General features: G+C 42.8%; 1 protein-coding gene across 4 annotated transcripts in view; it reads left to right on the forward strand.

Annotated features, from left to right (window-relative positions):
- The first annotated feature begins 2,123 nt into the window (after positions 1-2,123).
- Positions 2,124-23,185, forward strand: part of LOC140896185 (uncharacterized) — a 41,831-nt gene continuing 20,769 nt past the window's right edge. For 2 of the 4 annotated variants that reach the window (XR_012154460.1, XM_073307532.1), the window contains exons 1-6: positions 2,124-2,460; positions 4,342-4,452; positions 6,024-6,125; positions 7,882-7,972; positions 10,145-10,285; positions 11,280-11,489. Coding sequence is in view for 3 of the 4 variants with exons in the window: in XM_073307532.1 (XP_073163633.1) it covers positions 2,257-2,460; positions 4,342-4,452; positions 6,024-6,125; positions 7,882-7,972; positions 10,145-10,285; positions 11,280-11,489 (859 nt within the window). In the remaining variant the exon portion in view is untranslated. Of the gene's footprint in view, positions 2,461-3,042; positions 3,242-4,341; positions 4,453-4,624; positions 4,689-6,023; positions 6,126-7,881; positions 7,973-10,144; positions 10,286-11,279; positions 11,490-23,185 lie in introns of those variants that run through there. The other 2 variants (XM_073307546.1, XM_073307557.1) reach the window with 2 other exon arrangements.

Consider the following 23,185-nt stretch of genomic DNA (forward strand, 5'->3'; position numbering starts at 1 on the left):
CAAAGAATTGCTTTGAGAACAGACTCTGTCTTAGAATGTAGTAATGCAATTAGCACCTTGCAAGTTTCACACATAGAGAGAGAGAAACAGTACCAAAAACCAAGAGACCTCTTAATTAGTAATACCCTGGAATTTAAACTATGGGGAATCAAACTCATTTGTGATTTTAATACAGAACTTCTTTAATATGATCCAACAATACAAACTGTGATACACTGGAAAGTTCAGTTTCATTTTTCCACTGGAAACATTATCTCATAATGTAGATACAATCTACCTGACTCCCTGCAGCCCCTCCTATCTCCTTTCCTGAAACAAGCTTTATTTGCACTCGACTCTCTCTTTGGGTGCAGTTCTACCCTGAAAAGTGGCTTTGCAAAAAGGGTATCATGGGGTGCCATGTTTGTCTCTCAGATCAAAGGTGCTCAGTTTACAAGTAAAAAGAGTTCTTTTCATACTGCAGGCCCTGCAAACTCAGGCAGGAATATGAACTGAAGGAGTGACTTCTCTTTCATCTGAGTCAGTAGTGAGCCAGTGCCACTGACAAATCATGTGATACGTGATGAAGAGGGCAGAATTTGCTGAATACTATTCAACCACCCCTGCACATCAAAGTTAGTGCCTGTTAGTGGGTACTGTGTTGCTGTAGGGACCATCTTTCACATAGACACAAAACTGAAGCCCTGACCACTTGTGGTGAGTAAAAATCCTATAGCCCTTTTCATTAGGTTTATCTGGTTTCCACATTATCAGCAAATAAAGAATTTGCTACTAGAATTTTAGTTAATTTTGATTACTGTGATGTCAGAATACACTTTGCTGTCCCTTGGCTGTGTCTGCTCTATAGAGCAAATAGAGTAAAACATGCTCATTGGACTAGTTAGCAAAATATGGATATCTGTAGTAGGAAACACTCAAGTTGATTGAAAAATGAAACAAAGTTTTGAGTAAACATTTCTGGGTGCTTTTGGCTAAAATTCAAAACTGCCTGTATCTGGATGAGATTTAATAGGAATTTATTTAATCAAACATTAGTGTGATCTGTAAACAAATCCCATTTATAATGCACGTCAGCCAGTGAGTATGAGGGAATATAACTTGGGATACAGCCTGTACTATTTAGCTCTTGTTCTCTCACTGCTCAGTCTCTCCCGTGACCTGCAGCTTCTGTGTTGGTTATGTTGTTGACTAGATTGTGATCAGGTCTAAGGAGAGGTGATATGAAGAGGGTAGGATGATCTTTCCTTTGGGGATCTTGTGCTCTCAGTGCAAAAGGGGGAGGGGTGCACAGTACCAAAGCTAGCACTGGGGAACTCAAAAGGGGCCATACCAACTCTCCAAATGCTGTGCCCTTACAAAGGGCGTTGCAGTCCCTCCCTTGGTAAGTTCTCCCCCAGGGCCTCACACTGGTAGGAGCCCTTCACATTGTCATCCAACACAGCATTCTCTTGTAAAAGCCTTTTTTGCTTTTGATAACACTGCTCCGTTTAGGGTGACTATGGAAATAAAGGGAAGAGAGGGAGTAAGGGACCAAACTGTGTACAGACCTTTCAGGTAGCAGGTAGTGGCCCTGCAAGTGATCAATAGCTCAGAACTTAGTGAAACCTAATAAACTCTTTACAGTAGAACCTCCGAGTTACAAACTGACCAGTCAATCAAATACCTCATTTGGAACCGGAAGTACGCAATCAGGCAACAGCAGAGAGCTAAAAAAGAAAACACAGTACAGTACTGTGTTAAACGTAAACTAATAAAAAATAAAGTGAAAGCAGCATTTTTCTTCAGCACAGTAAAATTTCAAAGCTGTATTAAATCAATGTTCCACTGTAAACTTTTGAAAGAACCATAAGATTTTGTTCAGAGTTACGTTTCAGAGTAACGAACAATCTCCATTCCCGGGGTGTTCGTCACTCTGAGGTTCTACTGTACTAAGTGGTGCAGCAGAAAAAGACTCTTGGTGACTTTCCCAGAGAGTCCGGACTGTCTAGGATGCAGTCCCTATGACTCTGACTAAAGTACACCTGTGGCTGATAGCACCAGCTGATTAAGGTGATTGAGGTCACCAACGGACAGGATGAGCCTGAACAGAGGAAGAAAGGTCTAGTTAATGAGTAATTCCAGGAAGTAACAAAGGTTTATAGAAACAACACAGCCTCCAACATCAGAGAGAGTATTTAAGTTGAGACCAAATCTTAACACCGACACCCTTACCCTTCCCACCCCCAAAACCACACACCCTTCTCCAACGGCAACAGCATGGAAAATAAGAACAGCCAAGGAGCACAGGAGCGTCCCTCCAGATGTCCAGATAACAGTGCATTTAAACAACAGAAACTGCCAGCCTGGAAGCCCAAGCTCACAGCTCCGACTGTCCTCTCCAGCTTGTTTATCATTGGACTCTTCTGCCTTCTCATGGGAATCTGCCTAATATTATCTGCAAGAAGTGTCAAAGAAATCCAGGTTTGTTTTGGGTGGTTTTCTTGGTGAGTGTTGTTAGAGAGCGGCTCATGTTTGGGAGAAAATAACTGTGTGTGTGCTTCAGACCAAAGGGGGGTAGTAACTCTATCATGGATGTACTCCTTTTACCCCAGATGTCAAACGAACCCACAATACCCCATGTGAAAGTGGTCACCATTAAAAAGTCAGCATTTGCTAATCTACCAGATGGTAATATCCGGGACACTGTCTGTCATTTGTCCCTGTGCTTAGGGAAGGAAATAAACTGTGGTGACTTTGGTATTGTTAGGCACTAGAAAAATGTCAATAAATATTTGACAAGCCAGAATCCTAAAACACAAGAGATTCCTCATTTGTTAATGATGGCTGCTGCATGTCGAGCAGGTTGAATATTAAGGCCAATTTCAAAATCAAAGTATTAAATTCAATCCACTGACTTGTTACCTCCTATTATTTTGTTCTTTATGAATGTTTAGACAGCTAGTATTTGTGTAAATGATCATGAATCTTGACAGTTTCACAATTCTAGCAAAAATTACTAGGCTGATAAATTGTTTTTGAAGTGCATTATCTGTTTTTCTCTAGTTTTGAAAATTTGTCATCCAGTTGGGAAGCAGTACAATACTATGTGTACCAATCACACACCCTGGATAATGAATAGACCAGCAAAAAAAAAAAAAAAAAATTGCTTGGTTTGTGACTGACTTGTGAACAGAAAAGAGGAATAAATCTGCAACTCATAGTATTCACAATGAATAATTCAACCTGTTTTAGCCGTAATTAGGTAATTTGACACCAGTTTTACAGGGGGCGGGGTATGTTAAACACAGAATGATTTACACGAGGTCTCACGGCGAGTCAGTTGGCCAGCAAACGAGGCTCCCAGTTCTCTCTTCAAACCGCTAAACCACATTGCCATTTGTATATACAGCACGCACTAGAATTGACAAGGACAGCTAGATTATTTCTTTGTTTGGCCTGTGGGGTGAAAAAACCAAACAAAATAGTACATGGTGATTTGCGTGGGCCGGTCACCTTACAGGAAAAAAAATGTGGCTTGTTTTTCCATTAGGATAGTCTCAGAGCCCAAACTTTGCCTCTTATATTTTGTAGTCTGAGCGTACACTGTAATGGATAAAAATATAAAAGTAAAAACTAATTATCGGCCCTTATTATAAGTGTTTGCTAAAAGTTATAGTAGGATGGTATTATTTTTCAGTTATTAAATGCACTTGTTTCGGATGAAAGGTGCTAAATAAATGCAAAATATTAAAGAGAGAGAAAATAATGCTATTTCCAACATAGTGTTTGCCCCAGTTACTGTGGACATGCCTCTCACCCCTGCTCCACTCTCTTTGTGCTGCTCAGGTGGCACAAAAAGAGCAGAAACTGTTTTCATCCCCCACACTCCAACTGGGGATTCCCTGGTTTGTTGTTTGTTTGTTTGCCGAGGGTGCCCGGTGCGTGCAGCGGCAGCATAACTGGCTCCTCTAGCAAACCCCCTGCAACTCAGGATTAGAGGGTAGGAATCCACAGCACTCCAGGTATTGTCATCTGGCAGACAGCCCCTGGGGATTGTTACCAGCTGAGTGAATTCAGGTGAGCTCTCAGGGCAATCTAAACTCCTCCCATGCTGGCAGAGAGCCAGCTGGAGAATCAGGGTGCCCCCGTTCAATGGGAGCTGTGGGGGGTCGGTGCCTGGAGGCAAGGGCAGCGCACGGAGCCCTCTGCTCCCCCTCCTAGAGGGGGCCGCAGGGACATGGTGCTGGCCACCGGGGTGGCAATCCCATGGGCTGGATCCAAAGCCCCGATGGGCCAGTTCTGGCCCGCGGGCCGTAGTTTGTCCACCCCAATATAATCTTTGCTTGTTTATTTCTTTGACAGATTAACTATTCGGACATATGTTTGAATTGTTCAAAACTGCGTGAAAACTCCTCTAACTGGGATAAAGAATGCAACTGTTCCGTGCACGTCACACTGCAGGAAAATATGCTGGTAGGTGAAGGTGTGAAACCACCCGCAGACCCCAGCTCCTGTATTTCGGGATGTGTAAGAAGTATAAATTTTGTCCTGTAAAGGACACTAAGCCAGGGCTTTATGTCAGTACCTTTCACAAACCTAACAAACTTTTTTGTCTACATGGTGCCACAGACCAGTCAGTGGGGGCGTGAACTGCGGAGTGCTCTAGCGGTCCCAGGAACACCCTGCAGTACTGCACACCTTCCAAAAAAGTAATAATATGTCACCACTGATATGTACATCACGATTACACCCAAAAGATGTGCCTTTACCCTGCTTGTTACTCATTTTGGCAAATCCCATAAATTAAGCAAGATCAGGCTACATAATACTTAGATTGGAGACCTCCCAGGTGAAAACAGGTGCTGCAAGAAGTGCTGTTGAGTCAAGAGGTGACTTCTTTCTTCTGAATCAGTAGTGAGTCAATGCCCCAGTAGGGACCCAGGGCCACACCCTGGTGTTAGTTGGTACTGTGCAGCAGGGGTAGGACCTTCTTTCAGATGAGACAGAAAACTGAAGCCGCGGCCACTTTTGGTAAGTAAAACTCCTGTAGCTCTTCCCACAACTTTAGAGTTTTTCAGAGTGAAAGGGGCTATAAATGCATTAGACATGAAAATCCTTCAGCCGTAAGAATGTGTCAAGGTTTGAAAACATTTAAAATGGAAAGTAAAAATGTCAGTTTCCCATATTGCATGTACAAACTGGTACTTCTGCTGCTTGTATGAGATCTGGTCTGTAGATTCGAGACTCAACATTTTCAAAAGGGCTAAAGGCTTGTCTACACTGCACTAAAGACAGGCCTATGGGGGTGTGAACTGCAGAATGCTCTAATATGTTGCTCTCTACCTGGCCCATGTAGATCGTGGTGGTGCAAACTAAAAGGTATCGAGTGTGCATTTACGTAATCCTGTGGACTACATCCGTGCAAGGTGTGCAGTACGGCAGGGTGTTCCTGGGACTGCTAGAGCACTCTGCAGTTCACGCCCCCACTGACTGGTCTGTGGCACCATGTAGACAAGCCCCAAGTCTCTCTTCAAAAGGGATTTAGGAGCCAAAAGTGCCTACGTCTCTTTTGAAAATAGGACATAGGGTCCTAAGTCAGGTAAGCATTTTTGACAATTATACCCTCAATCTACAGCACTCTCAGTGCAGCACCTTTCACAAGTGCTAAATTACTTTACATCTGTTTTTTTTAAATGCTGATAGTTGAATTTAATAATCTTAACATATTTAGAAAACTGGGGGTCCAATCCTGCAACCTTTCCAAATAAAAAAACTGTGACCTCAATGGAACTACTCATGTAGTTCAGTGATGCCAAAGCAATGGGTGGGGAGAATGATGGTATTCTGTCCATGCTCCACCCACAAGCCCAAGGAAAGTGAATGTTTCTGCTAAAATAGTCAGCTGAAATGTAAACAACAAATCCATCAGGCTGCCCCCCTTCCCCCTCTCTCTCCCCCTCCGGGATTTTTTCCCAACAGTTTGTAAAAATGGCCTATTTTGTTTATGCTCTCCTCATCCTATATTATTCTCCTTTGAATTCTAGGGTGATGTTTTTATCTACTATCGTCTACAAAACTTTTATCAGAACCACCGTCGGTATGTCCTCTCCAGAAGTGACTCACAATTGCTGGGTGAAGATGTAAACGTAAGTGTATTCCTTTTTGTTACATCATTAATATTTTCATCGGGTGAGGAAGCTCATAGTGTGTGGTTCTCTGGTTAAAAAGTCGTTTCTGGTACTACACCTGCCTCTGAGTCCTTCTGCGAGTTTTTGTGGTTTTACAACCACATTTACCTTTTTTATTTTAATTTTTTTAATGTTTCTCCTCTGTTGCTGTGTATCCTTAGATCACCGGAGTTTCTCCTGGGTCTCTTGTTGCAACAGAGCCCCTCTATTTCTCCTCCAGGGTAGGCTGTGATTATAAACCAGATGGGCCCAAAAGTGCATAAAAAAAGCCAGAGCTCAATATCTTTATTCCTCAATTTCTTTAAATTTGGAGCACTAGACCTGGCCATCTTATTTGTGGGGAATAGAAAATGTGGTCAGCTGCAAGGGGTAAGCTCCCTTTCTCAACTTTTTAGTGAGTGTTGTCTCCTTCAGGTTAGAAGGCACTGTAAACTTTTCTACTAGCATTTCCCACTTATAACAATTCACAGGGATGTTGCAAAGCTTCGGTATTAAGTACAGAAGCAACGGTCACACATTGTAACTCTGATAAAACAATTTGGTTGTCGTAGAAGCTGTAGCATGTGTGTGCAAACAGGGAAGGAGACTGACTTCAATGCCTGGAAAAGGAGTTTTCATCAGAATGTGCTTTGAGGTCTACAGATCACAAGTGCCGAGAATTATCAGCAATATCATTAGTAGTTGGATTTTATTGGAGGTTTGCTAGCCGTTTTAGACCCAATCTACACGAGTTGGGGACACAGCTACAAGACAGTTGTCCTGGGGAATGGATGGCACCTAGCCATTTTTTTACGCATGTCTTCAATCCATGGTAAAGGCTTAAATAAGTCCAACATTTTAGCAGAGTTTGGGGATGCAGGTAAATGTCCTGTCTACACTGAAAAATGGAACTATGTTGTACCTGGGTCGGGGAATACATCATTGTGAGCTGGTTGTAATTGTTATTTATAATTCTAGTCTAGATTGGCCCTAAGGTCCTCTCTATGATGCAGCCTTTATGTTAAAAAGTGACTAAAAGAGCACTCACCCTTTGAATGCCAGGCCCCTTTAAGAGGTCTCAAATGGAGTACCGACAAACTGCGGCAACCAAAACAATTTGTTTGAACATATCAGCCTGCAGTGTTAAGGCACACCGTTACAACATCACTGTAGCCCAGCTGTGATTATACCATGGACTCCCAGTACCATGCAGATGGAACAAAACCTTTTTATAATCCTGTTAACAGACCTAAGCTGGTCTTTCAGTGTTGCCACCACTCTCTTATATGTAAAATAGGAATATAACAGAAAGAAAGAGACTAGAGAAAACAAATCTCGATAGTTTTCAGTATGTTTAGTTTCCCACATAAACAGTTTCCCCTGAATAGTTAGTTGGTTTTCCCTTTGTGGGGATCTGTCACACAGCAACAGTCTGTGCTGGGAATATGCTCCCAGCAGCTGTGTAGACATACCCCTTCAGTCCACTAGACCACGGCAGATACGCCTCACCCCAGTCTCGTTCTGTTTGGGGCCCATCTCTAATGTGACTGGAAAGCACTGGCAACTCCTAGCACTCTTAGATATTTGGTGGTTTTCTTTTTTGGGTTGTTGGGTTTCTTTGGGGGGTGGGGGTGGGTTTGTTTTTTTTAAAGGGGGGAAATAAGAGTAAAAGATTGACCAAAAAAATGTTGATGAGGAAAAGACATTTCTAATTGTCCATTGACCTTGAGTTCAGATTCAGAACAGCAACTGTGCGCCTTTCACAACCTATCCAAACGGAACTCCAATGGCTCCATGCGGTGCCATTGCCAACAGCATGTTCAATGGTAAGTACCTTCCATGTCGGATTTATTTGCCTGCACAGATGTAACCAATTTAAATATCTCTGTGCCCCTGAGACCTCACAGAGCCCCATCTAAGTGCTGATTCTTGCATGTTCTCTGCATGTCTGATCCTGGCACCTCTGTCTGGCTCTCTCCTATATGGATGTTAAACTGTTCGAAGGTGTGGCCAAAGTGGATGTGGCACCCGACATGCTGCACTGCAGTGACTCCACTTACATTACTAAACTCAGTGAGACTCCATGTGAGTGCAGGAGTCCACCCACATGATCCAGCTGCAGGATTGGGGAACTGAGTATCCTAGAAAAAGAGGGAGACAGTAAATTTATCGCCTGATCCTAGCCTGACAACAGGCTATTGAGTGGGCCTGGAAAACTCAGCTTCCGCTTTCCTAGGGTGACTGGTTTAAAAGTGTGGCACATTCTTGAAATGGAGAATCTGATCTCGGCTTGGTCTACACAAACAGTTACACTGTCTTAACTAAAGTTGTGTTTCTAAACTGATGCAAACCCCTCTATGGACGTACTTACATTGGTTTAATAATCCTGGCTTATAGTGATTTAACTTGTCAGTCAATTTACATGTGCAAGCTAAACTGCTATAACCAGTTTTAAGTCAGCATAAGGCCAGGTCTGCACGTCAATGGCTTTTGTACAAGCACAACTACATTGATTACAGAATCTAATCTTTTTTTAACCAATATAGTTATACTGATACGGCAACTCTAGTATGGATGCAGCTGTACTAATATAGCTTCTCCGCTTCTCACAGCTTCAGTGTGTAGACACAGCCTCGCTCTCATGAAGACAAATCAAAATGTTTCTTCAAGACATGGACTCCTTGGGTTATATCTTTACTGCAAAAGAAAAAGTGCATTTATACAGCAAGATAACTTCCTCCCTGTAAAATCCTGGTAGAGACAAGGCACGAGTAGTTTTTACCTCGATGTTACTAGCTGAGGTCAACTCTAAACCCCTCACCTGGAGTTTTCCTCAATAAATACAATGAGCTAAAAAACTGCCTGTCCCTTGTCTCCACCAGGATTTTACAGGGAGAAAGCTATCCTGACATTGTTCTCAGAAGCTACCAAGTTATCTTTGGCAAGCTAATTAATAAAGAACTACAGTTTTCAGGTTTTAAAAAAATAAACCAGTTTAAGGTTGTAGCTACTTGTCACATTATCTTTCCATATTTTCTCAACATAGACAAAGATGCACATTCTGTTCCATGAAAATGAAGGGGTGGTGCATGACTCTAGTACACTTTCCCTTAGATTCTTTTTGGATGTTGGAAAAGATGATTCAAGGAAATTGCTGGTAACAAGCTACAAAGGCTCGTCACTCTATAGCAGCTTCAATTAAGGAGTCTTCTTCATATATCTTTGACATTTGATTTTTGCATATTATAGAACCTGCTTCAGAAATGCAAGTGGAGACTTCAAGCAAGTAGGATCACATTCACTTCAGTTACACTACCTAACAAAATCCAAGGCAGGGGTAAATAGGAGAGTAAGCCTGCTCATAGATTGTAACTATCATTCCTTCGCTAGCTCCTCAAAAAACAAACAAACAAAAAGCTTCAGGTGACACAATCCCAAGAATTTGATCACAGAGGAATCAAGGAATGTAAATGAAATACAGCTGTAGATATTCTGTCATGGTGACGCAAGGAGAATTTTCAGTAGGGATATGCAAAAGGAACAGGAGTATTTGTGGCACCTTAGAGACTAACCAATTTATTTGATCCTAAGCTTTCGTGAGCTACAGCGCACTTCATCGGATGTTACGCTCAAATAAATTGGTTAGTCTCTAAGGTGCCACAAGTCCTCCTTTTCTTTTTGCGAATACAGACTAACACGGCTGCTACTCTGAAACCTGTCATTAAGTAGGGAAACGGTCAGCTTTTAAAACTTCCAAGGGTGCTCTTACTCAGGAAATTTGAATGGTCCTTTACTTGTGAGGCACGCAGAATGTGTACATGATGAAGTAATGATAAAACCCTCTCTCGGTCTTTTCTTTCTGTTTGTTCACAAGACTCTCTCCTCTCTCTCTCTCTTTCTCTCTGTTTAAGGTTTCAGTTGGTCATGTTGACTACTGGAGTGACCATTGGAAGTTGCAGACCTGTTAATAACATGTATTACTTTGGATCTCCCTGCAGATTCTATTCAACTTTCTTACTATCTTAACTCATACACTGCTATCCAAGTCCCATTGTTGAAGACTGGAAATAGTTGGTGGTCAGATAAAAATGTGAAATTTCGGAATCCAACATCATACAATCTCTCTTCTGCATTTGCAGGTAAGAATGATTCCACTACCCTGCCTTATTATAAAAGTCTTCCTTCTGTTTGTGGAAGTCTCCTGAGACATGCACAATTTCTGGGAGACGGGTCTATGTGTTCTTCCCGATGGCAGGTAACTTGTCCAGAGGAAGCACTGTGAGAGCAACTTCACGAGATCTTCTCCAACTTTTCAATGGGGAACTATGCCACATTTAGAGAGGAGACTGGGATGCTATGAAGAGAAAAAGATGTTCTAGAATGTCAGGAGAGTGAAGCCCCACTACTTTCCGCACCATCCTCACCCACTAAAGGTCTTGGGCAAAAGGAGTTAACCAAGTGGAATCACCTATTTGTTCCATCTTTAAATGTATATTCATTAGCACTGTTTTGTTATTACTATTAGTTTGTATTGCAGTAGAATATAGTAGCCCCAGTCATGGACCCAGGACTCCATGGTGGTAGGTCCTGTACAAACACAGAACAACAAAACAGTCCCTGTCCCTTAAGAAGTAACCATCTAAGTAGTTTCAATATTCTTCTTCTTCTTCTAAATATTGTAGAAAATTTTTCAAATTAATGACAAATAAGATGCATATGTTTACTGCTCTTTTAGTGCATTTTGTAGGTATACAGAAAGGAATCAATGCACAAAAATGAAAAATAAAGGTGAACAATTAAATGCAGAGGGAAAGTTTTCTTATGATTAGAGTGGGATACTGTTCCTGTACACTTTGCCTCTCCTGCACTGGTTTTCCCATCTATAAAATGGGGCTAATACTATTTACCTACCCCACAGGGGTGTTGTGAGGTTCAGTTTGTTAATGTCTGAGACGTGATCTGAGATCTTTGGATGGAAAGTGTGATTGGCTCTATGTCTTGTGAATATTGGACAGAACCTTTGTCTGATCTGTATTCTCGGTTGAACATCAGAAACCCAGAAGGATTAAATAATTGAACTACCTGTCTTAGCAGCATTCTAAACATTGATAGCTCATCCCTGTTCCTCCCCAGGAACAACAAGGCCTCCTTACTGGCAGAAACCAGCTTATTTACTGGATGAGGAGGATGAAAGGAACAACGGTTATCTAAACGACGACTTAATCATCTGGATGCGTGTGTCAGCCTTTCCCACGTTCAGAAACCTTTACCGTCGCGTCAGCCATACCAACCAGTTTGCTGATGGTCTCCCAGCAGGGAATTACACCTTCCACATTGCCTACAGTATCCTTTCATCATGTCCAAGGTACTCCTTAATTTTTAGGCAGGTAAAAAAAGAGATGCCTGCTAGTATGGTGGCTTGGCAGTAATACAACAAAAAACCTGAGGGAGATCTAGTTTGGGGGGAATCCCTGGATTTCCTGCAGCCTGTGTTGGTGGAGTTAAGATATGTCTCTTAAAGGCCCTATATCAGGCCGTGTGACACTAGATCTAACTTCTAAGGCAACTGCTTGCCTGACCTTTGGCTGGAGGCAAAGCCTGGCAGTGCCAGCTTTGGTACAGATGGTGGGGAATTAAAAGGGCTTAGACTTTATCCACACAGCATAACCTGAGGGGTGAATTTATACTTATATAGTTATACTGTTCTCACCACCTGTGTGGACACACTTAGGGCATGTCGACACTGCAGTCAAGGCTGTGAATGGTAGCTTGTGTAGACGTCTCTGCATTAGAGGTACTAGAGCTAGCTCACTAAAAACAGAAGCGAGGATGCTGTGGCACAGACTTCAGCATGGGCTACATTAGTGAGTACGTATCCTGGGAGTCAGGCAGGCTTGTGGAGTCCATGCTGAAGATTGTGCCACGGCATCTTCACTTTTGTTTTTAGTGAGCTAGCTAGAGTACAGCTAGCACGGGGACGTTTACACGAGCTGCCGTTAACATCCCTGGCTGCAATGGAGATGTCCCTTATTGTACTACAAGGTGGCTGTTTTCTAGCTCAGCTTGTATCAGCGGCTCTCCGTCTCTCCAGACTACTTTACCCCTTTCGGGAGTCTTGCGTACCCCCAAGTTTCACCTCACTTAAAAACTACTTGCTTACAAAATCAGACATAAACATACAAAAATGTCAGAGTACACTATTATGGCAAAATTGCTTCCTTTTTCATATTTACCATGTAATCATAAAATAAATCAATTGGAATATAAATATTTCACTTACATTTCAGTGTCTAGTATGTAGAGCAGCATAAACAAGTCATTGTCTGTATAAAATTTTAGTTTGTACTGACTTTTCTAGTGCTATTTATGGAGCCTGTTGGAAGACTAGGAAAATATCTAGATGAGTTGATGTACCCCCTGAAAGACCTCTGTGTACCCCCAGGGGTACGCATACCTCTGGTTGAGAACCACTGGACTAGATGGTTGAGAGCTACTGGCTTATGTTGCTTGGGAAGGGGTTTAAGTTAAACTGAATAAAAATGTACACACATGGGGTTACACCTGAATAACTATTTTGGCATAGTTGGTAAAACTCTCCCATGTAGACAACGCCTTAGATGAATAAACGTGACTTAGAATTGAGAGGTGGGGATGCAACAAGAATGTTATGTGGAGTGTCCTCATGTCAGAGACTGGAGTGTCAAGGAAAATGCTAAAAGGTTCTTCATTACAATAGCACCCAAAAAGCTCATTTCCCAGTAATTTTTGCAGGCTGCCCTTAAATATTATGATGCAGCTCCAGTGCAGTACATAGCAATATGAGGATGAATTTGACATCATATTATTAAAGAATCCGGTGTATTTCAATAATCTTGCTAAGACTGTAGATGCACACGATGTGTGTGAGTTTCTTACCCACACCCAGCCATTTTGGGGGTTGTGGACCCACTGGTAACAAGAGGCAAGGGGATACAGAATAGTTAAAAGCACCATAAAAGACTTTTACAACAAATGCAAAAATCCCCACCTTGTGTATTTTAAAGAGTATTTTTTGCACACTCCTCACTGTACATTTTATCCTGATTGTTAATGAAACTTTAACGTCGCCTCATCAGATTTCCCTGTTACCAAATTCAAAGGGAAAAAGCAGGTGGTTCTCTCAACCGTCACATGGTGTGGAGGGAGTAACCTCTTCCTGGGAATTGCCTACACGGTTTCTGGCGCGGTGACAGTGCTGGCAGGTTTTATCATAACTGCGATTCACTTAAAACTCCGAAAAAAGAAAACATACTTTCAGAGATAACCCAAATTACATAGCTTTCTGAACAAACATAAAGGTGCACCTTTGAGCAAGGGATGGGGGGAGCATGGACCTTTCACAATGTCCTCCTAGCAGTGGAGACATTTCAGTCATGGTATGGATTTGGTAAATACAAAAGAGTTACAAGCAGGGTGGTGATTTCTCATAACCCAAAACATACACAATCTGATCAGCTTGGCTTGGTTTGTGGTCTTATTAGCATATGAATTACATAGAAGTAAATTTTCCCCTAGTGACTACCCATCAAGGTCTGACATGAGCATCAGTAAGAGAAATCTTAGTAATTTTAGAAGTACAAACTCCAGAAATAGTATTGAGCACAAATACTGGGCCAAACCCCAAGGTCCTTACTCAGTTTTTACTAAGTCCTTACTCAGGCAGAACTCCCATGTACTTCACTGGGAGCTTTCCATGATTAACAACTGATGCCCTGATCCAACAAAGCACTTAGGCATCAGTTATTCTCACTGAAATCAGTGGGACTATTTATGTGCTTGAAGTTACATGCAAGCTTAAGGGTCAAATTTTAAAGATATGTAGGTGCTTAACTCACATTGATTTCAGTGGGAGTTAGGTGCCTTTAAAAATCTGGTCCTAAGAGCTTTGCTGCATCGGTGCCTGAGTAAGGACCTTGAGATTTGGCCCCCTGGGAGCATACCCTGGCTAAGAGAGTTGGGAGAGTCATCTCACTGAAGTGAATGGGGTTGGGAGAGCGTCTCCCCTCAGCGTAGTTAATCCAACTCCATGAGAGGCGGTAGCTATGTCGACATAGTGCTGTCTACACCACGGGTTAGGTCGCTATAACTGCATCACTCAGGGGTGTGGATTTTTCACACTCCTGAGTGACATAGTTATACCAGCGTAAGTTATTAGTGCAGACCTGGTTCTTTCCCCGCCACCCAGAGTGCAGTTCCACAGACAGACTTTTGAGCTGAAGAAGGATGTCGTTTATTTGCTGCTTCAGTGAGAGATCAGTCCACTGAAACGGCACAATATAGGGTTAAATGCAAGCGTTTCTCCACATTCATTCAGGTGCTCGCCTTAAATACAGTGTTGCAAAGTTATTCATTGTATATTGCATAAACGCTTTTTCTGCCTAGCACTAAGATTAGTTTGGTGACCCAGTTGTTTACCTGATCAGGTTGCTGGCTTTTACCTGGCTGTTCTCTTTCCTTGCCAGACAAGTTGGCATCTTTTCATATGTCTCAACACTTAAAATATACATTCTACATATTACATCCTACATATCCCCTCCTTTTCTTGTTTTACGTGCACCCACTACGCCATGTTTCTGTCCTCTGTTATGTACTTGTCCGTTTCTTCCAGTTCAGGGTGTCTCCAGAAAAACACCCCCTGCTTGGTGCATATTAATATTCCTGCAAATCTGTGGCCTTTGTGGTACAAGATGCCATCTGTGTACTACCATTCTTGTCCAATACTTCCATACAGAATGTCCATTATTTCAGTAGCACTACCAACTGTCTTGCTCCTCTGTCCTGCCTGAATAAGTCCATGGGGAGAGTCCTTTGATCCAGGTGACCATAGGTTCGATGATTATTCCTAGCCCTGTCCTTACATTGTTCACTGTTAGTTGTCACGGCATGCCTACATAAGTAATGCTAGATATGGGTTCTGCACTCAATTAACTTTTATGCGGTGGGCCCCCTACCAGCCATTGGGGAAAACATGACTTGGGCCATAAAATGTCAACCAGCAGGGCTAGGCTGCTATTCGTGGCCTCTTTACACACAACCCAATTCCATGCCCTACATATCTCAAGAATGCCGGCACATCCTCTTGCATGGCATGAGATATTGTTGCCAATTAATGTGCCATACATGGGCCTGGGGATGTTAGGCCCAGAACACACAAGGTCTTGCTGAACATTTTGCGTCGATATAAACACAACCACCCTACGAAGCAAAAACACAGAGATTATAATTAACCCTTGCATAAGGCACATGATTGTCACTGGCTGCAGGATCAGGTGTTGTATTTCAGTCTCCATGTTAGAATGCATTAAGTCATCCCACCAGTTATTGGCTCCTGCTGTTGTAATGTCTTTTCCCAATTTTGTGATAGTGTTCACATCCTCACCCATACTTAACCTGAGGATATGTGACGTCTTGCTTGTTTCTTAAGCAGTGCCCCATACAACCTCTGCAGACTTCAGCAAGGCTCTCCAATGCATTGATAGCGGAATCTCTAATTTTATATTATGAAACAAATCTCCCCCAACCAGGTTATATTTTGAGTGATAATGTGGGGCACAATTTGCCAATTTTCATTTCCCAATTTTATACTCTTTAATGACACTTTGCTGTATTGTGTGCCTTCTGAGACCTTTACACAATTTCTGTGCCTTTCCAAGGTGACACTCTACACATTATTAGTATTGACAGGTTTCAGAGTAGCAGCCGTGTTAGTCTGTATCCGCAAAAAGAAAAGGAGAACTTGTGGCACCTTAGAGACTAACAAATTTATTAGAGACAGACCTTTCCATTCCCTAAGTATGTAATATGGCTCGGGGCCCAAAAGATGGGAGTGCTCACTCGTGTTCCCACACCCACCTTTTACCAATTGCAATTATCCTGGCTGATAAACCCACCCCTCCTGAATATCCTCTACACATACAGAGAAATCTGCATTACCAAGCCTTGCTGCCTTGTTCTTTACTGCCCATTTATTACCTTTCATAGGGTACATGAATGACTCATTATGTAAAATGCCATTATTAATGATTGGATAGGTATTTATGAGAGTTCCATTCAAGGGACTGAAGGCCAGCACAGTACATTGGGTCCATTCACAATTTAAAAGTGTAACCTTCCACCACCTGGGATCTATTCAGGAACTAACGTTCACTTTTACAGAATAGAAAGAATTCCATTCTACTGGCCAGTGTCCATGGAATAAGCTCCTAATTATACCTTGAACATCGCTTAACAAATGTAATTCAGCCATAGCAAATTGTCTGGCCCATGTCTCATTTAGCATAGCCTTTTCCCCAATTAGGATTGCAGATTAGATTAAGGAGAGCAATTTTTAAATGTTCCGTGAGGACTGTGCTGGTTTTTAGGAATTGCACCTGCCTTTGGCCCACCTCCCATAGATTGTCTCCTATATTCGTGGAATAACCTAATTTCCTTTGCAGATTTTCTATATTGCCTGCATTTAGTATTCCAACTCCCATACCTATTCTGCCTATCCAGTCGCCCCACACAGACCTTTTATTTCTTCAAAATACCATCCTCATCCATAATTCATCCATTCTTGGAATTGTTTGTAGTGCATTTGAGCAGTTTGGGTAGGTTTAAATAATACTTCTATTGCTAGGGCTTCAGGTAATCTGTACAACAGCAAGGATGCATTTGCAGTTCTTTGTTTGTGCCTTTCCCAATTTATCTCCCAACGACCACCCTTCCTATGTATGGGCCTGGCTTCCTTGCCCATCACCCATGGGGTATTATGATTGTCTGTACAGATATTATATCCTTTGCTGTACAATGTCACCTTACATTCATGGAGGCCTGTAGACAACTTGTTTACTGAGAAAACTGAACATGTTTTGAATCGTTTCCTTAAAGATGCTGGCACCACCCAATAAATGGCATAATGCTCCAAAAGAATTCCACCCATAATTCTTGCTTGCAAAGGAAAGTGCTGCACAACCATTGCCAGGACTGCTTAAAACCCGATCTTGTAATGTTAAACTACAGCCAGCACTAGGAAGCATATGGATCTAGATATTTTTCTTACACAGAAAAAGGAAGGACACCTGCCAAAAGCTGAATGCAAGCTTCTAAATTTGTCTTGCCAGAGTTGATGACATCATAGATGCTTAAAGCAGTGCAGGGCATCTGGTTTTCTTGTCATCAACTGTTTACAGAGCAGGTAAATGATGGAGAAAATTATTGTAAATGAAATCTCATTTCATCTGAACATTTTGGGGATAATAAAATAATTGGAGGGATGAGTAATTGAGGCAGTTACTGATCAACGATTCACATCAAGTGACATAATCTAGGTTCCTATCAGAGGGAATTTTGGACTAATGAGGTTGAACTAAATAGGGTTTTTCTGTATTTTGTTTATGTATCTGTGTATATGTTTTCATGAATTTACTTGTAATTTTGAAGTCCATTACTAATTTGGATTCTGACATGTTTACCTGTTAAAGCAACGTAGTTCACCTTTAACACTACATCCAGAAAAAAAAAATCCTACTATTATAAAAATCTTATTTCGAATTGAAATCTAGCTTCTACATTAGAGTGCAGCATACAAGGGATTTATATTTTAATGTCAAAAACTCATGCACTACTTCTGTTTTATTGCCAGCTCCCATCAGGATTGAATTTCATTAATAGGAAATATATATTAACTGAAGCATGAATTACAGGACTTTTCAATAGCACTTGGTTTATAGTATTTGCCAAGTCCCTTTCAGGCTTTTTAGTTTCATTACTAATGCAGATATGTCCAACATCTGTCTGCCTTGGTTAGTTTTTCTCTGTTGCAAACACACACATTTGCTTAAATCATCTGGGCCAAAAATAAAAGAAGGATGGACTCTTGAATGATTGTGATAGGTCTATGATCTGTAGTAACTGAAAGAAATAATTATACACTGTAGCTATTTTATACAAGTAGCTCTGTAGCATGGAGATTATTATTAGTAATACATATAGTGCCATAAATTGTAACGATGCATTGCAGTGTAAAACACATTTCTTCCCTCTGAAAAATCAAAGTAAAACCATAGTGTTGCCAGCCTAGCATGAACTGTTTGAACCACTCTGTTTTTAAACAGGATTTTCAAACAAGTTCCATTACTTGCAATTGGGGCATCAGTGGCATATTTCCTTTTGAGTCAATATTAAATCCCTACCTTGGCATAGTGTTAGAGACACAGTGCTGTTGGGACCAATTCTTGACCTCCACAGTCATTAAAAATCTCATGACACATTTTCAACATACAGACTAGCTGACTGCAGTGTCCTGGCCAAATTCAAATTTGGATAATTGTATTATGTCTGCCTAAATCCCCCATCAGTTTCAGCTGGATATGGTATTTGTCCTCACTCACTGTCAGCACTGGTTCTCCACTTGTGAGGTAACTCCCTTCTTTTCATGTGTCATTATATAATGCCTGCATCTGTAATTTTCACTCCATGCATCTGAAGAAGTGGCTTCTTACCCACAAAAGCTTATGCCCAAATAAATCTGTTAGTCTTTAAGGTGCCACCGGACTCCTTGTTGTTTTTGCTAAGATGTTGTGTAATGTTACTGTGTGTTGGGAAATAACTGTCCCATTTTACCTCAGAGGTGGCTGCCTTTGGTGGGTAAAGTGGTTCAGTCTGTAAACGGTGTTGGGTATGAAAGATATTCTACAAATTTTAGTCATCATAACAATCTGGGTAATTATAACGTTAGATATTGATAGTTCCTTTCCTTCTTGACTCTACGTTTCTTGTCGACATGCCGTTCTCCCTATGATTCTTTCACAATACACAGTCACTAGCGCGAGGATAGTACCAGGGATTCACATTGCTGTTACTTGAGAACTGCCATGAACTTTTAACCGAATCCCAAACACTTGATGCACTGATTAGAATAGTAGAGTTAACAAAGCAGTTTCTTCTTACATGGAGGAATCATCAACAGAACAAGTGTCTTTGGATAGTTTAGTTTGACAGATGGTTTCAATACAAGACTCTGATTTTTCACAGTAGCTTTTAATTGTTTTCAGTCTGAAAGCCGTAAAAGTCTAACAGATGCTGAAGACTTGATGGTTATACATTTTTATTCAGAGGTTTGATGGTTGAAATACTGTGTATAACAAAACGACAAATTTTCACCCAATTATGGTTTTTGTTTTTGTTTGTGTAGATAGGGAGGGCTATTCAGAAGAGTAGCTGGCTGTACAGGCATTTTGAGGCTTATGAAGGGAACTCCCAGTTTTGCTTAGTTTGTTCCAGGTTTGCCTGTTAAGAATCCCTGTGTGAAAAGGGACACTGTCACTGAGGGGAAGAAAGTGGTCTTGAAGTAGTCATCTGTGGTTGATGAAGAAGCTCATTCTGCATACATGAGTGTTTAGGGCCTGAGGCAGGAATTTCATGGAGAGATGAGCTGTTTCTCCCCTCTTCTCTCAGTGGCAGATTAGGCTGGCTCCTAGCAGTTCTAGCTAGGGTAGGCTGGGAACATAAGACTATCATGGCAGACCTACTTGTAGTCTTCACTTCTGGTATCGACTTATAGGAAATAGGTGGTGAATGTAGTACTGAAACAATACCTCAACTTGGCCCTAGAAGACGCTGTGCTTCTGCAGGTGCCATCTTTCATGGGAAGTACAAATGGAAAATCTGAGTACTAGTCATGTGGTGTCTCAATAAAACTAGATTTGTATTTCCTACATTTTTCCCATCATCCGGATCCTTTGCCATGCTCCTGCACATTTGAGGAAAGTCGTGTGCCCTTTCTTTTTGTTTGGTCATCTTGTCTATGTAGACATTTATATTGTTGTACTCACTTTAGTATCTGAATTCTTTAACCAGCGTTTGGAAAGATTTCAGCTCTAAAAATCTGCTAATGAGCCTGCAGAGCAAATCCTGCAGTGATTTTTTGACTCAGTTAATTTTTTATTCATCCTAAGGATAAGTACATGACACAAAAAATGAAGGGTAGACACATGCAGGTGCAGGGTATTGAAGGGTAGACATATGCCTAGGTGCCCTCTGTTTAGCCCTTATTAGCGCTTCAATGTTTTGCAGTCAGTGCTAGAAATGGTGTCACTACTGTTTTTTCAGAGGTTATGATTTGAAAATGGAGCATGACTGATCCGTCGGAGCTGACAAAGTATGGCACTTGTATGAGGTGGAATTGAAATAGTTTGTGCATTTTGTTAGCATGGTGTATCTTTTATTGGAATGAAGAGATTGTATCGACACTATAGATTATTAACCTGGGCCTGATTTGGCTCTCATTTACAGTGGTGTAATTCATGTCACTTGCTTCAGATTTACACTGTTGTGAATTAGATCCAAACTGACTCCATTTCATCCCTTACAGTTTATCAGGATGTGAGTGTTCATGATTCTCCAGTTACAATGACTGTCTCTGAAAATACAGGACAGAGAATTCTCTCCTCCCCTTCCTCAAGGGCCTGGACCGCACACACCGCCTAGAAGATGGTTTGTGTGACCCAGGGCCGGGGGGCGTTTACAAGGAGCCCAGCTGGAACGAGAGCCGCAGTAGCTTTCCCCTCCCTGCCCTGTCTGCGTCAGACGCCAGCAGCGCTCACGGCTGTGGGAACGCGCCGCGCGTGCCCGCAAACGCGCAAGCCCGGAGGGCGCGGACGGCTGCTCGCCCCTGATTGGCTGGCGAGGTAGCCAGTCAAGGGGCCGGGAGCAGCAGCAGGCCAATCGGCTGGCGCTGGTCGTTCCGCGCAATGAGAAGCCGAGGAGCGGCGGTTCGAAAGAGCGGCGGGCGCTGCGGCAGGAACGGTTACGAGGCCCGGGCCGCCTGCAGCGGGTAAGGGGCGGGGCGGTGGCCAGCCAACGCCGGGGGTGTCCCGCTCCCCCCGACACCCGGGCGGCGGCTCCGGCGCTGGGCCGCGGCGAAGCTGCCCGGGGCTCGTGACGCAGCCGTTTCCCCCGAGTTCCCTGAATTCGGATTAGGCGCCTCTGTGTAGACTCGCGCTGGGGTGGAACTGGTTCTGTCGGGTCACGGGGCGCTCGGGGGTGGGCTGGCTGCAGCAGCGGGGCGGGACCTCGGGGCCTGGCAGTGACCGCGGCCCCCCAGCGGCCCTGCCGGGAGGTTGGGTCCAGAGCCTGAGGCCCGAGGGGCCGGGGCTGCGCGGGCGGGCGCGGCAGGGGCAGGCCCCGGGCGGGACACCCCGCTGCTGCAACCGGCAGAGTAGATGGGAGGCGCCGCTGGGGTGTGTAGCGAGCCCCGTAGGGGACTTGCTGTCCACACGGCTGTTTCCAGCCGTACTTGGTGCGCGGGGTGTGCTACACACCGCTGCAAGCGTCGAGGTAACTAGGAAGAGGAAGGGACAGGGCCTTGCAGAGCCAGGAGCAGACCCCAGGTCTCCTGAGGCCCAGTCCTGTGCTCTAGCCCCCAGGCTGCATTGCCGCCTCTAATCTCACCTTTAGCTAAATGGGTGCAGCTCTGTGTAGGCAAGCCCCCCAGGTTTAACTAAATTAGTTCGAAGCGGGTGCTAAACTGGTTGAAGTTCACCTTTGTTGGGGGCTTGCAGTGGTTTAACAGGACTGATTTAAAATGAATTTTGTTAAACCAGTACAGTTTCTTTCCTATAAAGAAGGCCAAGGATGAGTTGGAGTTAGCACCAAACTAATATACGATTTACCCCTGTCATAAATATAAAGGGAAGGGTAAACCCCTTTGAAATCCCTCCTGGCCAGGGGAAAGCTCCTCTCACCTGTAAAGGGTTAAGAAGCTAAAGGTAACCTCGCTGGCACCTGACCAAAATGACCACTGAGGAGACAAGATACTTTCAAAAGCTGGGAGGAGGGAGAGAAACAAAGGGTCTGTGTCTGTCTGTATGCTGCTTTTGCCGGGGATAGACCAGGAATGGAGTCTTAGAACTTTTAGTAAGTAATCTAGCTAGGTATGTGTTAGATTATGATTTCTTTAAATGGCTGAGAAAAGAACTGTGCTGAATAGAATGACTATTTCTGTCTGTGTGTCTTTTTTGTAACTTAAAGTTTTGCCTAGAGGGGTTCTCTATGTTTTGAATCTAATTACCCTGTAAGGTACCTACCATCCTGATTTTACAGGGGTGATTCCTTTACTCTTATTTACTTCTATTTCTATTAAAGGTCTTCTTGTAAGAAAACTGAATGCTTTTTCATTGTTCTCAGATCCAAGGGTTTGGGTCTGTGGTCACCTATGCAAATTGGTGAGGATTTTTACCAAACCTTTCCCAAGAAGTGGGGTGCAAGGGTTGGGAGGATTTTGGGGGGAAAGACGTGTCCAAACTACGTTTCCCAGTAAACTCAGTTTGGTGGTGGCAGTGGTTATTCCAAGGACAAAAGATAAAATTAATTTGTACCTTGGGGAAGTTTTAACCTAAGCTGGTAAAAGTAAGCTTAGGAGGTTTTCATGCAGGTCCCCACATCTGTACCCTAGAGTTCAGAGTGGGGGGAGGAACCTTGATAACCCTGATTTCAAACCCAGCTGGTTCAAGCCCTGGCTTGCCCTTGTCTATTTTTTCAGGATCAGTACTGGAGCAGCTACAGTGATGGCTGCATCAGGACTATTCCTAAACAGACAAGGCCTGCAGACTTGTGGTGTCTCCACTAGTTAGTTTAGGTAATGGCTGTACTGTAAGAAACTTACACTGGAGGCTGTACCCCTTGTAGTCTCCTATTTCTGGGCCTCCCAACTTTCTGCATCTTTTCCCTTTGGCCTGAAACTCTCATTCACAGTTTAAGCCCAAAGATATTGGGTTTGATTTTTTTTTTTTTAACTTCCCTTTCATTTTGGAGGAGGCAGAAATTTTACAGAACTGGGGGGGGGGGGGGACAGATACAAAATGTTTGGTTTTAATTTTTTTATTTTAACCCTCAAAGATGCACTCTGAAACTCAGAATTCAAACTTGTCCTGCAGAGTCCTCAGTGATTACAGCCTTTGACATGTCTGGAGTAAAATGTTGCATTGGTCATGGCAGTTGCCTGTTGTAATTCTTCGCAA

This window comes from Lepidochelys kempii, chromosome 1 (assembly GCF_965140265.1).
Source record: "Lepidochelys kempii isolate rLepKem1 chromosome 1, rLepKem1.hap2, whole genome shotgun sequence".
NCBI classification, from domain to species: domain Eukaryota; kingdom Metazoa; phylum Chordata; order Testudines; family Cheloniidae; genus Lepidochelys; species Lepidochelys kempii.